This window comes from Poecile atricapillus, chromosome 3 (genome assembly GCF_030490865.1).
Source record: "Poecile atricapillus isolate bPoeAtr1 chromosome 3, bPoeAtr1.hap1, whole genome shotgun sequence".
Classification (NCBI taxonomy): Eukaryota; Metazoa; Chordata; class Aves; order Passeriformes; family Paridae; genus Poecile; species Poecile atricapillus.
Genome location: NC_081251.1, coordinates 112,153,599 through 112,168,852, shown reverse-complemented (window position 1 = coordinate 112,168,852; position 15,254 = coordinate 112,153,599). Strand labels below are relative to the sequence as shown.

The following is a 15,254-nucleotide window of genomic DNA, read 5'->3' as shown; positions in this document are numbered from 1 at the left end:
AGCTGGCTGTTTTCTCTCCACCCAGAACAGCTTCCCAGCCCTTGGAGTGCTCTCCCCAAGCACTTCCCGCTGGGATCGCTGCTGCAGAATTGGGAGTGTGGGCTCTGCTCTCTGCTGTGCAGCAAACCCAAGGAAATGGAACCATTTGGTAGCTGAAGCTGCAAGGCACACCTTGACTCACAGCTTGCTGAGAGCCCAGCAGAGTCAGTTCCAAACATCTCTTTATTTTCTAAGCTCTGTCCTCAATGCTGTTTATCCCCCTCCTGCCAAGGGTTCAGATCAGCGGCTGGAAAGATGATGTGACCCTTGGCAGATTCGCTCATCTTGGCTCTTTGGCTGTGGCTCTGGGGTGCCTGGACTCTAAAATGGGAGAGACAGTGAGCAAGTGTTCCTTGTGACCTGGTTAGAAATGGCTCAGCCTGCAGGTAGCCCTCAGAATGTTTGGCAAGAATGATGGGATTGCTTTGGAGAGCCAGGAAAAGCCAGCAGAGGAACAAAATGGAACAAATGGCAAGACTGCTTATATAAATAATGTGTGTGACAGGCACATAATAAGTGAGTTCCCCTTACATTCCTGTCAACAAGCATTTGGACAAAGAAAAGGAAGAGCTGGGGGAGTGGGATACTCTTGAAGCGCCCTACTTCTGTTTTATACAAAATATTTCAGCTTTAAGCCCAGCAGAAGCAGCGAGATGAAAACAGTCTATCAAAATCTGTTAAAAGGCAGTATATTTCCAATTTCCAAATAATATTTTGTGTTGCTGTTAATCTCTGTGGCCGTTAGTGTCACAGGGAGAAGTTTGAGCAGCTATTATTAGTGCCTAAACAAAGCAGTGTTTACAAGATGAGCCTATTTTAAGCCTGGAAAAATGAATTGCCAAGAAGAAAAACAGATGCTGCACTTAATATGCTCTCTGTTCCAAGAGTCACAGCAAAGCAGTTGTGTTAAAGAACCCAATTCCTCCTCCTCTGCTTTCTCACACCCCTGATTTTTTCAAACTGGACCTAAGAAGGAAAAACAATTAAAGAAGAAAAATGGCAGTGGTCACAAGAAGGTTGAGGGGAGGACTGTCTGAGCAGCACTGAACAAGTGTGTGTCCAAGGGAAGAAGGTTTCTCTTCCAGAGGCAGCAGCCACAGGAGAGGAGGAGAGGTGTTATCTCTGTTGCTTAGGGGTGAGGTGATAAATGGGATAGATGCAGGATCTGAGAGCTGGAGGACATCAAAGCCACTAAACCACTGGCCATACAGGCAGCCTTTTCTCCTCCTCCTCAGGAGCAGCAGTGGGAGACCACTTTCAGGAACAAGGTCTGATAACATCAGGGAAAAACCTCAACATATAAAAAAGATGGAAAAAAACCCCAATGTCTCAATTCAGTCAGCTGGTTGTGTGGAAAAATGAGGCTTTTTAGGTAAAACAAGCTCTAAGCTCCAAAGTGATGTAGGAACATTTGTTTCATTGAATGTCAATGACACTTCCCATCCCTATCCATTTTTGTCAGAATGGAATCCTCATTTTTTATTTTATTATTTTTTTTTAATATATTTTTTTTCCTCAGGAAAAGGCCAAGGAGAAGGGAGTACTTCCCAGAGTGTGGCAGTGGGAATTTTGGATTTGGACTGTTATGAAAGGAAACATAACTTCAGTATGCAACAAAAGTCTAAAAGCTTTCTCAACTAAAACAAACAAAAAACTCACATGGTTTGCAAAGGCATTGCTTGTTTTCTTCCCCTTCTTTTAATGGGGTGAAATGAAGCCAATCCAAAACCACAGTTGTAATTAAAAAAGTTTGCAATTAAAGATTGTGAATAAACACCAGGTTAGAAAGGAAAAACACACTGAAGCTGTCAATGAAAAGCTGTGGGAGAGACCTGCAAGGGACGAGAGCAGGAAAAGCTCTGAGAGTCAAAACTTCAGTTTATGATCATGGATCAGTTGTGCTGGAACCTGGGAAAGCTCAGGGGTGCAAGGGAAGGACTTCAGCAATCTGGAGCATCCTGGTCTAGGGGAAGGTGTCCCTGCCCACAGCAGGGGGCTGGATCTGGATCCTCTTGGACATCCCTTCCAACCCAAACCATTCCATGATTCTGTGGCATTTCTTCCCATCTCTGGGAAGAGGAAAAAAATATAATTTGTTACAGTCTTTATATTTTTTGTAGCATGAGAAAATCAGGTCTCACAGGTGAGAAGCTGTAATTGGAAAAATCAAGTTTGGGCTTCAATTAGACCCTTTTTTTGAAAGCATAATTTTCAAAAATATTTTGCAATGTGTCAGTAAACTGAGCCTCATGTATTCACTTTTTCTCTTCATAGGAATGGTCAGATGAAGTGTTCAGCTTGGCAACAAATTTGTTGGCACAGAACATGTCAAGGGACGCGTTTCTGGAAAAAGCGTAAGTGGCCCTCACATGTCACCCTGTGGGTGTTGCTCTTCCCTCTGCGTCATTTTCCTCCATGCTTCTTACTCACCTTGTCATCTATTGTTTCTGCTCTGGTGACTTGTCACTTCTGTAAACACAGGTCCTTGTTTGTATGGTTCTAAAAAGCCTGTTATCTAGAAGTCATCTAAACAAAAATCTTTTTTAGGGTTCTCCTTGCAAACTGTTAAATCGTTGCAGAAAAAATCAGAGTTGAATGCTCCCTGCCCCTTGTGCTGTTGTAGCTTCAGCTGTAGGCTAAGGTCTCCATTTAAAAAGAAAGAATATTCTGGACTGACTTGTTTCTGATTTGTTTTCCTTTTTGTCTTTTATTGATTAAATTAAAGAGAAATGTCAGAAGTCTCTTTTCCTCAGTCCAATCTCTCTGGTTTCCATGTGATCCAGAGGGAATTCATTCCTCTGGATTGCTTGGCAGAGTGGGCAGATTCTGAGTTGCTTTCCACAAAGTAGAAAAGCTGTTTGAAAGAAAAGAATGTTTGGGGTGAAATACACAACTAAAAGGGAAGAGAGCTAAACCTGACATTAGCAATTCTTAACTGATGAGAGGCAGTTTTGTTTAAATCACAGCTTTGAGAACAGCGTGGCAAAGCCTGCCAGAAAGTGCTGGTGTTGAGCTGGGATACTCACTGGCCTTTGGGGCTTCTAAAAGAGGGGATGCACCTTCCCCAGCCTGAGTTAGCTGCTTAAAGTCAGTTTAGTGTCTCCCAAAAATACCTTTTCCTGCTCACAGGCAGGGGCTCGGTCCAGCTAAATTCTAAACTTAGGTTCCTAAAACTTTCTGCCCTCCAAAATTAACCTCCCCTTTTCCTGGACTTTCTGAGGCTGGGAATGGCTCCTTTCACTAGCTGCACCCAGAGTCAGAGTGTTGCAGAGTGCTTAATTTTGACGCACAGGATCATAGGTGCCTGTTCTGGGAAGGAGGGATGTGCATCTGTGGCTGTGTGTTTCCTCCTCGTGGTGTTTGTTGTGGTGCAGCTGGAGTCTACAGAAATTCTTGAGGCAGCTCTGGAGGGAGGATGTTGCTGGAACTGCAGCTTTGTGTTTGATAATGGTGTGTTGGGACAGCAGGGGTGTGTTAGGCAAACCAAATCCCAAATGGATGGGAGCATTTAACTTTTCCTGTTGGCCCTGTGTGTTGGCAGTGGGGAATGTGCTCACCGGAGCTGGTGACTTCCTTCAGCTCCGTCGGCTGGAGATGAGTTTTGAGAATGATTTGGTTCTACAATTTCCTTGCCCCTGAAATCCCCAGGTGCCCAGTGGGCTCTGCTGACAGGTCTGTAGTGGGGAGGGTTGGGGCTGTACCTAATGGGCCTTTTCCTACCCAAATCAGAGGAGAAATGTGTCATCACACAGTAGAGCAGAGCTCCTTGTCTGGAGCTATTCTTTGGCAGTTTTTCAAGCCATATTAATTAAAGATGAAGTCACTGGACACACTGCGTAGATTCAGTGGCAGGCAAGCATGGCATTCCTGTGTCTTTTTTCCACTAATTAATAAATCACTTGGAAACCGTAAGGTTTCCCAGCTCCTCTGCACAGATGCCAAACCAGTCACTTAAGAAATCTATGACTTTGAAGATTAAATTATTTCCCCATTATAATTAGTGTACTAAGCAAAGGGTTGGTTGGAATCCTATCAGAACCCTTTTGTTGAAAGAGAAAACCAAATTGCATTAGGGCAGAATGAAGGGTTTTTTCTTTATGACATTCAGTTCTTTGGAGCATTGGAAGTGCAACAATAAACAGCTTGAGAAGCTTCTTCCCATCTTCTGTTATTTCTCACTTCCTTGATTATAGAGGAAAACATTCAATGTGACCAAAATATAGTCAAAATTTTCAAAAAATAGAAGGAAAACTGAAAGAAACTTTACTTATGTTAAAATAACTGCTGTGATTTTTTTTTTTTTGTTTGTTTGTTTTGTTTTAATCTCCCTCAGTGCTGGGAGTTGTGCTTGGTGACACAGTAGCACGAAAGGCTTCAGTTTCCAGAACATGAATGTGGGGAGTCAAGGATTTGTGGGAATGTTCCTATCCCAGTTATCCTAGTTTTAGCATGTACTTTGTTTTTGAAGTGGTTGCTAATGGCATTTTCTTTTGGGAAGAAAAGGAAAGTTTATTAGAACCATGCAGTTTCTTCTTCTTTTGGCAGACCAGTGGGTAAAGTGAAAAAAGCTGAGTTTTTTAACAACAACAACAACAAAAAAGTCCTCTTAAGTGTTGCCACATTTTTCACCAGATGATGTTACTGCAAAACTCATTTACAGTTATCTCAGGACAGACAGGAGAAGCTTTTTAGTCAATAACGATATCCCTACATGTTTTCATACTGGGAGAAAGAACTGAGTGGAACTTGCCACATGATCAGAACATTAGCCCAGAGCTAGAAAGTTGGTGGAGAGGTTCTTGAAAATGCTGTAAAAATAAAGCAGGGTGCTTTTCTTTCCACAGCTACACCAAACTGAAGCTGCAGGTGACTCCAGAGGGGCGCATTCCTCTGAAGAAGTAAGTGCTGTTCTCCTTCCTTACCACGTGCTTTCTGCTGACTTTGGGGTGTGAATATGTGTTTGGGATGAGCAGGAGACCCTTGTGCCTAGAAGAATAATTTTATCCTCTGTTTATAACAGAGTGGCCAGTGATACTTGGGATGTCTCTGCTCAAATGCCCTTTGGGCACAGACATTCTGCCTTTCTGCCCTGGTTCTTTCCACTTGTAAAAATTGAAAAAAAAATAAAATAAAAAAATCATAACTTTTTAATCTCAGGGACATGTGAAAATAAACTGATTCAGATTTTACTGGGGGAATGAAGAGTCCAGTGATAGCTGATATAAATACTGCTGTGATGAGAGCTGGTGTGGGGTAGATTTAAAACTGAGCACCATTAAACTCCCCTCTGTTACCAAGCAGCCAAAATGGAAATAAATAGCTAAAGATGTAACAGGCTGTTAGGAGATACTCAGTCTTTGAACCACATGGGCCATCAAGGCATGTCTTTAAGCCAGATCCCTCTGTTTTGTCCTCATTTTGCAGCATATACCGCTTGTTCTCCTCCGACAGAAAACGGGTAGAGACCGCGTTAGAAGCCTGTAACCTTCCCTCTTCCAGGGTAAGCACCTGCAGTTATTCAGATCAGCATTGCTTGGATTTGGTGCTGTTTCCTGCATTGCTTGGATTTGGTGCTGTTTCCTTTCTTCTCAGTTTGTTCATGGCTGAGCCTGATTTGCTGCTGGATGGTTCCTCAGCAGCTGTGTGGCTTTCCCACACAGAAGCTCCAGATACCCATCTGAGTACCTTTGATTAGAAGTTGTTTAGGATCATGAGCACCTGGAAGAAGCCTAAAAGGATTCAAGGAAAGGGCAGAGTTTGTGTGACCTGTCCTGGAGGAATCCTGTGAGGGCATTTTAAGAATGGGTGATTGTTGCAGTTTCCAAGGCATGGTTTCAGAGCAGTGTTAGCCTGAGGTGTGATCTATAGCTGGAGATAAGTGACGGGCTAAACCCACCCTGGCTTATCCAAAAGGTGCACAAAGGAAATGTTGAAATGCTCTGGTGTGGAAGTTGTTAACATTGCAGGGCTGCAGCCATTGCATCCTGCTAATCCAGGAGCTCTCAGAGCATTTCCAGGATGGTAGCTCACCCTCAAGCAGGCTTTTCTCAGAAGGAAGCAGCTTGAGCAGGTGGTTCCAGTTAATGCTGGAGTCACAGAATCACAGATTGGGTAAGGCTGGGAGGGACCATGGTGGGACATCTGGCCCCACCTTCCTACTCAAACTGGGTTTTAATCCCAGAAAAGCTTCTTGCAGGATAATTCCTTTGTTCAGGGGTCCAAGAGGTGGGGTAAAACCATTCTGTAGCAGAGGAGAGCCTGCATCTCCTGATCCCTTGACTTACACAAAACTCTGTGAGACTTCCTCAACATTTGCTCCCACAGTGGTTTAATAGATCCCATTCCTACAGCTCCAGAACAACAGTGGAGCAAAATCTTCACCAGGCAAACCTCAGACACTCCTTGCATTGAGACCTTCCTTCATAGGTTTGCAAGCTCAATTCCATAAAATTTCAAGGAATGTCAGCAAAGTAGGTATAAAATACTATAATAATCTTATCTAAAGTAATATTGTGAGGTTAGAAACATGGAGAGAATAATTTTAAAGATGAGTTTCCATTTAATTGGTAGCAAACAAGACAAAGTGGACAAAAAAAATCTCTGAGGCGCTGCTTTCTGAATCAGCTGATTTATTTCTTCCATTTACTGCATGTCTCTGAAAAGAAAATTTAAATATCATTTGGGTCTTTGGAAGAAACTGCAGCCTTTTTCTGCTATTTATCTAAGTAGAGCCAATTCTGCATACACACTGCTGGATGCTTGTTGCTGGGATACCATCTTGAAAATTATTCAGAGTGTAAAGTAGATCCTTTCTTTGGTCGGGACGGAAGAGAAATGCGCTGCATGCACCAAAGAAAACTGTGTTGATCATCTTTGAAAAATATTGTAGAAGGGCAAAACTGGATCTCATGGAGGTAACAGAATAGAAGAAAAGCAGAACTTCAACTACAGCTCTTTTCCTTTGTGTTCCTGTTTATTTGAACAAGTGAAATTCTTAGTTTCAGCTTCCAGCTTTTCTGCCCTATTATACCGCAGGACAAATGGTGTTCCCATAAAACCTTGGAAGAGCAATGAACTCCAGCAGTGTGCAAGACATGAGTATCAGGGAGTCTTGCTCAGCAAAATAACACCAAATTATTGAGAGAATTCATGAAAATCTCTCACAGACGGTTCAGTCTCTTTGGTGTTTCATATTCGTGCCTCATGGATTTTCTCCCTGAGTTTCCACACCTCTCATTGCCCTGGGAAGATATGGAGCTCGTTGGCCACGAGCTTCACACGAAGTGTGGCTGCAGCTCTTGGAATTTAGGAATGAATCTTCAAGCCTGGGACAGTCCCTCATCTGCCTTTTGCAGTGATCTGGGCACAGGTTCTGGGAGATAATGTCCCTCTGTGGACTTTTCTGTGACAGGACAAGTATCCCCATCCATCAGCCACTCTCCAGGGAATTCCCTGTGTGTGTGTTTGCCAGGAGACCCTGTGGCACAACGTGCAGGCTCTGCATTTAGTGCAAGAGGAGGAAGAGTTCTCATTGCCTGGGTAATTGTTTCCATCCTGAGGAATAGCACCAAAGAGGATCTTTGGAATTGCTGAAAATGAATCCTTTATTTTGTATTTAAGGACCTTAATAAGGGATGGATTCTCTGCAGTGCTGATTCAGCCGAGCAGCAGAGACAGATCACAGAGAGATCCACAGTGCTGGACCTCAAGTTAAGCACTTTTTCAAAGTGTGGCTTTATTCATTTCTCTCTTTCTGGATGAGAACTGGCCTGTGTAGAGTCTTGCAGGATCAAGCCCTGATTTTTGGAACAGTCATCACCCAGCAAATCTGAAAGCAGAAGGATCTTTAAATAATGTTTAAACAAAGTATTAAAATACCCCAATGAATTTCTGAGTTTGCTATCTGATTGCCCTGTGTTTGTTGTTGTTTTTTCAATCTTGGGTACTTTTTGGAAATTTGTTTTTTGTTATTGTTGGATATTTTTGTTTTGGTCAAAGGTGCCTTAAATAGAATTTGAAGAGCTTTATTTTAGCTGGCCTTTTGGCTGTGAAGAGTGGTTTTTTGCCTTCTAGTTAATGTTGAGGTTCACAAAGAAGCACCAGTGAGCTTGACTGTTAAAATAGAATAACCAGCTCTTGTGTCCAGTCTGTGCAAATAATCTGAATTAGCTCTTATGCTGCCAAATATGTAACAGACTGGATACAGATGTTCTAAAAGCAGGCAGATTACCAGGCAAATCATAAATCAGCAGTGCTTGAAATTAATAGAGAGTCTTAATCATGGAATAAAATTGAATGCCAGTATTAAGCCAGGCTGGAAACGAGGGCTGCTGTCATGTGGTACAGAAGGTTTGTGCTTTGTTCTTTGGTGTCAAAAAAGAGATGAGCCCATAAGGTGTGTGGGTGGTTCCTCTGAAATGGGGCTGGCTCAGACCAAGCTGAGTAAGGGGGCAGTGTATTTTAATCCCTTTGGGCAGACAGGCTTTGGGAAGCCAAATATAGTTGTGTGAGGTTGTGCCTGAGGTGGCTTTTGTCTCCCATCTAGATATTTGTGTTTTGTAGCCCATGGATTATGATACTGGTAGGAAATACCTATTAAAAAGTTCTGTATACTTATGCCTGAAGGCTTGTGTTGGTTATTCTTTTTGTAGTGGGTGTTTGGAGACATGGGGAGGCAAACTGATGTCTGTTAATTGGGTCTGAGTGGCAAATCAGAGCCTGGATCTCAGGTCATTGGAAGAGATCCACATTTGTTCAGCTGAGCCCTTGTAAATCCCTTGTAAAGAAAAAATAGTAGTTTGATGGGTGGAGTGTAGTTCTGTGGTATTTAGAGAATCACTGAAAAGCTCTCAGCTGAGGAGCAGCACCCTGCTGGACAGGGGTTATCAGGAGAGGGAGCAGAGGAGGGCAGGGTGCCAACTCTAACAAGAAAATTCCCAAGCTTTCAGAATCCCCTAAGGAAAACACAGGTGTCAGCACAGAGAGCTCCACAGCTTGAATTTATCAGTGTCACGGGTGCAGCTTCAGTGCCACTGGCAGCCTTCACTGAAAGGAGCTGTTTCCATCCTGTACCCTCAGCTTTCCCACTTCTCCATCCACCCTTGCACTGGATTTAGCAGCAGCAGTGCCACTGGGAGTTACCTGGCTCGGGGATTGATCCCATGTAAAACACACAGGGAGGTTTTGGCTGGGTGAGTTTTGAACCAGTTCACCCCACAGCCACTCGCAGTCTGCCAAAAAAAGCACGGCACAAGGGTCTGATGGGGTCACCTTAGAACGCTGGAGCCTGGAGATGGTTATCCAGGCAGAGCAGAGGAACAGCTCAGATTGGTCAATCTGCTCTTGTGGACAGAGACAGAATAAAGCCCTCTTGAGCCTCTGCTGGTTTCAGATGAAAGGAGACAAAGCGACGCCTGTGGTATCATTTATTTATTGTAACCTAAAGCAGGAAAAATATAGAAAAGTTTCCTTGTGCCTGACAAAGGCTTGAACGGATGCTTCCGGTTCCCTTGGCAACGGTGCTAAACAGGCAGAATAAATACAAGCACTGATTGCCCCAGCAGCAGCTCGCTTCCCAGACAGCCAGGTTCCAAATAAACCAAATAAACCAAAGATTTATATATATATAAATATATATATATGTAAAAACCCAGCAAACTTTGCATATATTGATATATATTTTTATACATATATATATATATATATACACTTGTGCAGATATAAAAGAGACAGTGACAGAGCCAAATCATTGAAATAGCCTTAAAATAGTGTTCAATTCCCTGTTCAATGGCCTGCCAAGAAAACAGCTTTGTGCCCAAGTTACAATTTTCCTCCTCTAGTTCATTGCATTTTGGAGCATGGACAGGCATCCTGTGGGTCCGTGGTGCTCCCAGAGCCCACATGTCATAGCTTTGGATGAAGGATTCTAGAGCTTCATGCAAAGGACTTACCCAGTACAGTAATTCCCTCCAGTAATTTGATTTTTTTGGAGAAAAATGTAGTGAGGATGATGAAATTGTCATCTAGAACTTGGACTAAATTTAAATCGCTCTAAATTGTAGAAAATGTAAGGAAAAAAAAAATACTGGCATGTCTTCTGCAGGAGAGCATTTTTATCAATTCCTCTAAAAGAAATCTGATTGCCAAATATGTTTCACTGAATGTTTAAGACAAAGATGGATAGAAAAGCTGTGCTGCTTGAGTCTTGCCCAGAATTGTGGCATCTTGAATGTGTATCTTCAGGAAGGAAAAGGCAAAACTGCTGCTGCTGTCAGGGAACAAGTGTATTGCTAATAACACAGTGACCCAGTTTGTTCCCTGGTTGTGTGACAGGTTTGGAAGGATGAGTGACATCCTCATCCTCCGTGACGCTGCAGTTCTGCTCACTCAAAAACAGGCTCAGCACTGCTGGGGGTGAGCTCAGAGGCTTCATCAGGGCTGACAGAGCTATTTCTGCTGTAGTTTGGGGGTTAGGTGGGGAGATGTCCCTTCCTTCTCCTTCACAGGTGCTCGGAGAAGGAGATAACAGTGCCTCATGGAAGCTAATAGATGTGTTTGTTCATTTTTTTTAAAGATAGGCTGCTCTGTGATTCAGGGGAATTTATAATCCTGAAGAGTCTGAGCTCCTCTAGGTTGCAGGAAGGAAATCAAAAGCAGCCAAAAAGTGAGTGATGTGTTTGCAAAGAACATATAAAAGTGCTGTATCTCTCTTTCACTGTTTTTTTTCCCCGTTTCACAGAATGATTCAATCCCTCAAGACGACTTCACGCCAGAAGTGTACAGAGTGTTCTTAAACAACCTCTGCCCTCGGCCTGAGATCGACCACATCTTTTCTGAGTTGTAAGGAAAGACTCTCACTGGTTTATTTATTTCTTTTTCCCATTCACTGATTTTTTGGGCTGGGGATGCCAAAGTAGGTTATTTATACTGTAGCAGCATGCAATGCTTGCCAGTAACAGATTTAAATGTCAAGCAGGGCTGTTATTTAATCTTGGATCAAGGGTTCCTTCTCACCCAGGCTTTTACCTCCACTTCTGAGCTTTAAAGGAATTTGTTCCTAAAGGAGCAGAACTGCCAGGTCTTGTTTTTCGGTATTGATCAGGATAGTTTAGGTTTCCAAGTAAGTAAAGAAGAATAATAAGCAATAACAGCATGAAATAGGCACGAGAATATGTATAATCACCCCCAAAAGCTTCCTTAGGACTGGCAAAAAAATGCTGTATCTTTTAGGGTTTGTGTATGATGAATTCACACCGTGAAATTAAATTAGCAGCCGGCTACAACTGATTTCATACATTCAGTCATGAGCTCTGTAACTCCTGGTGCTTCTAGCCCTTGCAGCAATCTGTGTACTGCCAGTTTCAGCAGAGCCTGATCAATTGAGTCAGAACATTAAGCAATAAGAGAGGAAAGCAATTTCCAAAATACATGCCACGACCTCCAAAGCAAGTGGTGAACGTAGTTTAGCAACATGACTGTGCTCACATTCCCCTTTTGGGGTTGTTGTCCCTAAGGTTGGGGTTTCAGAGGAGCACAGCCCTGTCCAAATTTGCTCCCACTGCACCCAGGAGAAGCTTCCCATTGCTCCCTGGCAGAGCAGAGCCAGGCCCAAGTGCTTTAGACAGCCCTGAGCTCATTGCCTGGCCCAGAGGCTGCCTGGATTTCTATCTGGGCACAACTTGTACCCAAACTCTGCTCTTTTCACTGACTCTCTAAATAGACATCTTTTTGCTTGCATTACAGAGCACCTCCAAGCTTTTAGAGCGTTCATAAAAAAAAAGACCCACACAAATTACCAGAATAATGAAATCAGGGCTGCTGTTATTCAGCAGTAAACCCAAATAGTTGGGCCAGGAATGCCAACAGAATGTTTGTGGCAAGCTCGAGATTGAATTCCATGGTTGTTTTCTCTTTTACATTTTTAAATAGCTTAATTCCAAGAATTCAGAGGAATGAAAGACTTTTAGCATTGCTCCAAGTCTTCCCATTGATGCCTGTAATGCTGAACATTGTCAAAGATCTTCCTCCTAGATGTCTGATGAAGAGCCTTTGGCAAAATAAGTTAGTCCAGAGACACAGTGGAGCGATGTTTTTGTTGTATGATAGTTTTGTATGAATCTTGTTTCAGTTTCCTTGGGAAGTTTTGGACATGGAACAGGATTTCAAGGAAATGTATTAAAATGACTTTGCTGATGCTTTAATTTCTCTCCAGTGGTGCCAAGAGCAAACCCTACCTTACTGTTGATCAGATGATGGACTTTATAAATTTGAAACAACGGGATCCACGATTAAATGAGATCCTTTATCCACCACTGAAACAAGAGCAAGTTCAAGTGCTGATTGAGAAGTATGAACCTAACAGCAACCTAGCAAAGAAAGGTCAGTGGATTTCACACTCCTGCTGGACTCACTTCTTGATGGAGAAACAATTATCCTACATGCTGAAGTAAAATTTGCTTCCAAGTCCAGTTGCTTTCCTAGCTGTCTGCTTTTGGGATCATGCAGGCCTGTCAGACATGATGTGATGCATTTTTGAAAGTGTTTGGTTGGTATCAGGTTAGGAAGGACAGGGCTGGTTTCTGTGCTTGCTTTGCAGTGTGTGTGATTGACAGAAGGGTTGCTCTGGTGTGTGACCCTCAGCAGAAACCTGGCTATCACAATGGCTGTTTACCAGCATCTAAAATGTAAAGTTGAAAGAAAAAATCTGGGACAGTGGAACTAAAAGCATGATAATTCTGTCATTTAATAATACTATTAAGTCTAGCCCTCTGCTTTTGGATAAAGTGGTGTACAGTGCAAGATGTGAGATCAACTTAGTGTATTTCATGCTGTAATCACAGAAAATTCCCTTTTGAACATCTCAAGTGTTGTCAGGACTTAGCTGGGCATTTTGCCAAAAACAGTGAAAGAACTCCTGAAAAAATCTCTGCAGATTTTTGCTACCACCACAAGTCTTAAAATAGCATTCAGTTTGTGTCTGCATCCTGTTTTATTCCAATCCATGTATCCTAATGTGTGTTTACACCTTAGAAATTCTAGAGGCATGGGAGTATCCTGAAAAACAGATCTAATATGAAAAAAAGATTGTTTGATCCAGAGATTGTGGATCAAAAAAGTCAAAAAAGACCCAACAGTCTAGAGGTTAACTGGAGGCACTCGCACCTCTCCCTGGAAGCCTTCTCACCTTGACGTCTTCCTGAAGGAAATCGATGTCACAATCAATGTTGTCTCTCAAACACTTCTAATTTTTCTCTTAAGGCTTCTTATTTTCCTAGTCCAATCAAACTGAGTGTTTCCAGAGGTTTTGCTGGAGGGTTAAATCCTGCTTCTTTGCCATATTTATGCAAACTGTCTTTGACGTCAGTAGGAACAGTACCTTGAGTAAATGGAAATACGTTGTGACCTCCTTTCTCATCTGTGCAAATATTAGAACTGTGCTCTGTGCTTACCTTATTTCCCACCAGCGGCAGGAAAGTCTGTTACCTAAAAGATCATTCTTGTTACCCAAATATTAGCACTGCATATAAACCAAATACAGGATTTATTAGAAGGAGGTGTGCTGGTGTGCCAGCAGAACATGAGAGTCAAAATGGAATCACCTTCTGATTAGTAGTAAGGAGAAAACATGAAAGAGAGCCCGGGAGGAAGGGTGCTGTGGTGGTGTTTGCCACCACCCTCCAATGGGATTTGTGGGGCACCTCCAGCTGCACCCTGTTTACCTTGGTGCACACACTTGCTGTAGACATTTGCTGTTCCATAGGTGCTTCTCTCCCTGGGTGTGATTTATGTTGCTCTTAAAGAATCAGTTCTCTCTGAAAATGCTGACTTGAACAAGGGAAAGGCAGGTCAGAGAGAGTTAATTCTTTTTGTGGGATTGTTGTGGGTTTGTTTTTTTTCCCTTTTCAGACTTGTGCACTGGGGTCCAGCTGGCACAACCTGAGAACCACCTCTGTGCTGAAGATACCACCTCCCTGTCTGGCAGCTGAGCTGCAGGAGCTGGCACATGCCCCAGTGCAGATCCCAAGCTTACTGCCTTAAAATGACAGGAATTGGCTAATCAGGAATGACATGGGGACACAATATTTTCTGTGCATCTGCTCCCAGTTGGGAATGCAATTCACTGTATATTAAATGAAGTGTAGGTGTGCATTCATTTCTACACTCATAGAATAATTGTCAAAAAATGCTTCATTTCTATGAAATGTCACCAAAATATAACCAGATATTTAGAGCAGTGATTTAACCTTTTAATATGGTGTTCTGTAAAAGGGATGTTCACCCAGGATTCCTGCTGCCAGGGTTGTTGAAGTAAAATTTCCAGACAGTTTTTGGCCGGGAATGTGAACGCAGGTACCTGGGCAACCTCCAAAAGTGTGCTGCATATGCTTCTTATCAAATAAAATTTCATGCATTGAAAAGTTCTTTCAGATAAAATCAGGGATTTTTTTTTCCTTGAAAACATAAATCCAAATTCATGAAGTGGAAGCTGCGTACAGCACCTGACTCTTTGTTCCCTGTTTGGGTAGTGTTAGACCTTCACTCGTCTGATGATCGCTCTTCCTAATTTCCTGTCTGAGTTCATTGCCTGTGCACATCCACCATACCAGAATATTCTCTTCTAATTATTCTCTCATAGCTAATTAAATGAATTTCTAGTGAGTTGTGCTGTCTCAATTTTCACAGCACTGTTAAAACGCTTTTGGGATCTCATCATTCCCCTTGTAGCCCTTTTGTTGTACCTTTTGCTGCTCACCTACGCTATTTTGAGCACAGTAAGCAAGAGCTGTCCATAATATTTTAAATTTTTGCAGCTCCTCAGGTACCTGGTAAAATCTAATTCTGGTGTTGTTGCTGGTGAAGTTCCTTAGCTTACAGAGTTCTGAGTAAAGCTCCTGCCCGTGCTCCTGCTTGTCACTGATGTATTTTAGGTGTATTTATTGCAGGGATATGGTGGAGCTTTTGCAGAATCAGCAGTTAGGTGGGCTTGACATCTGCATAGGTTAAATGCCTGGAGTAGTGTTTTATTGTGGTTCAGGTAAGCTGTTGTGATTAATGCTTTGTGTTGTGCAGTGAAGGAGATTAATTCACTGTAGAACATTTCCCTTATCAGGTGGGAGCAGGAGGAAGTCCCTGGTAGTGCTGAGCAGTCTCTCCCTGTCAGCAGAAGGGTGCTGGGGGCTGTGAGGCTGGAGAATATTTTACCTTAGATATGATTT

The 15,254-nt window shown here is 42.6% G+C and overlaps 1 protein-coding gene across 2 annotated transcripts in view; it reads left to right on the top strand.

Annotated features, from left to right (window-relative positions):
- PLCB1 (phospholipase C beta 1) overlaps nucleotides 1-15,254 on the top strand; it is a 336,286-nt gene that overhangs the window by 203,118 nt on the left and 117,914 nt on the right. For both annotated transcript variants that reach the window (XM_058834148.1, XM_058834149.1), the window contains exons 5-9: nucleotides 2,314-2,393; nucleotides 4,884-4,937; nucleotides 5,464-5,539; nucleotides 10,778-10,878; nucleotides 12,251-12,417. In XM_058834148.1, coding sequence (XP_058690131.1) covers nucleotides 2,314-2,393; nucleotides 4,884-4,937; nucleotides 5,464-5,539; nucleotides 10,778-10,878; nucleotides 12,251-12,417 — 478 coding nt within the window. The remainder of the gene's footprint in view (nucleotides 1-2,313; nucleotides 2,394-4,883; nucleotides 4,938-5,463; nucleotides 5,540-10,777; nucleotides 10,879-12,250; nucleotides 12,418-15,254) is intronic.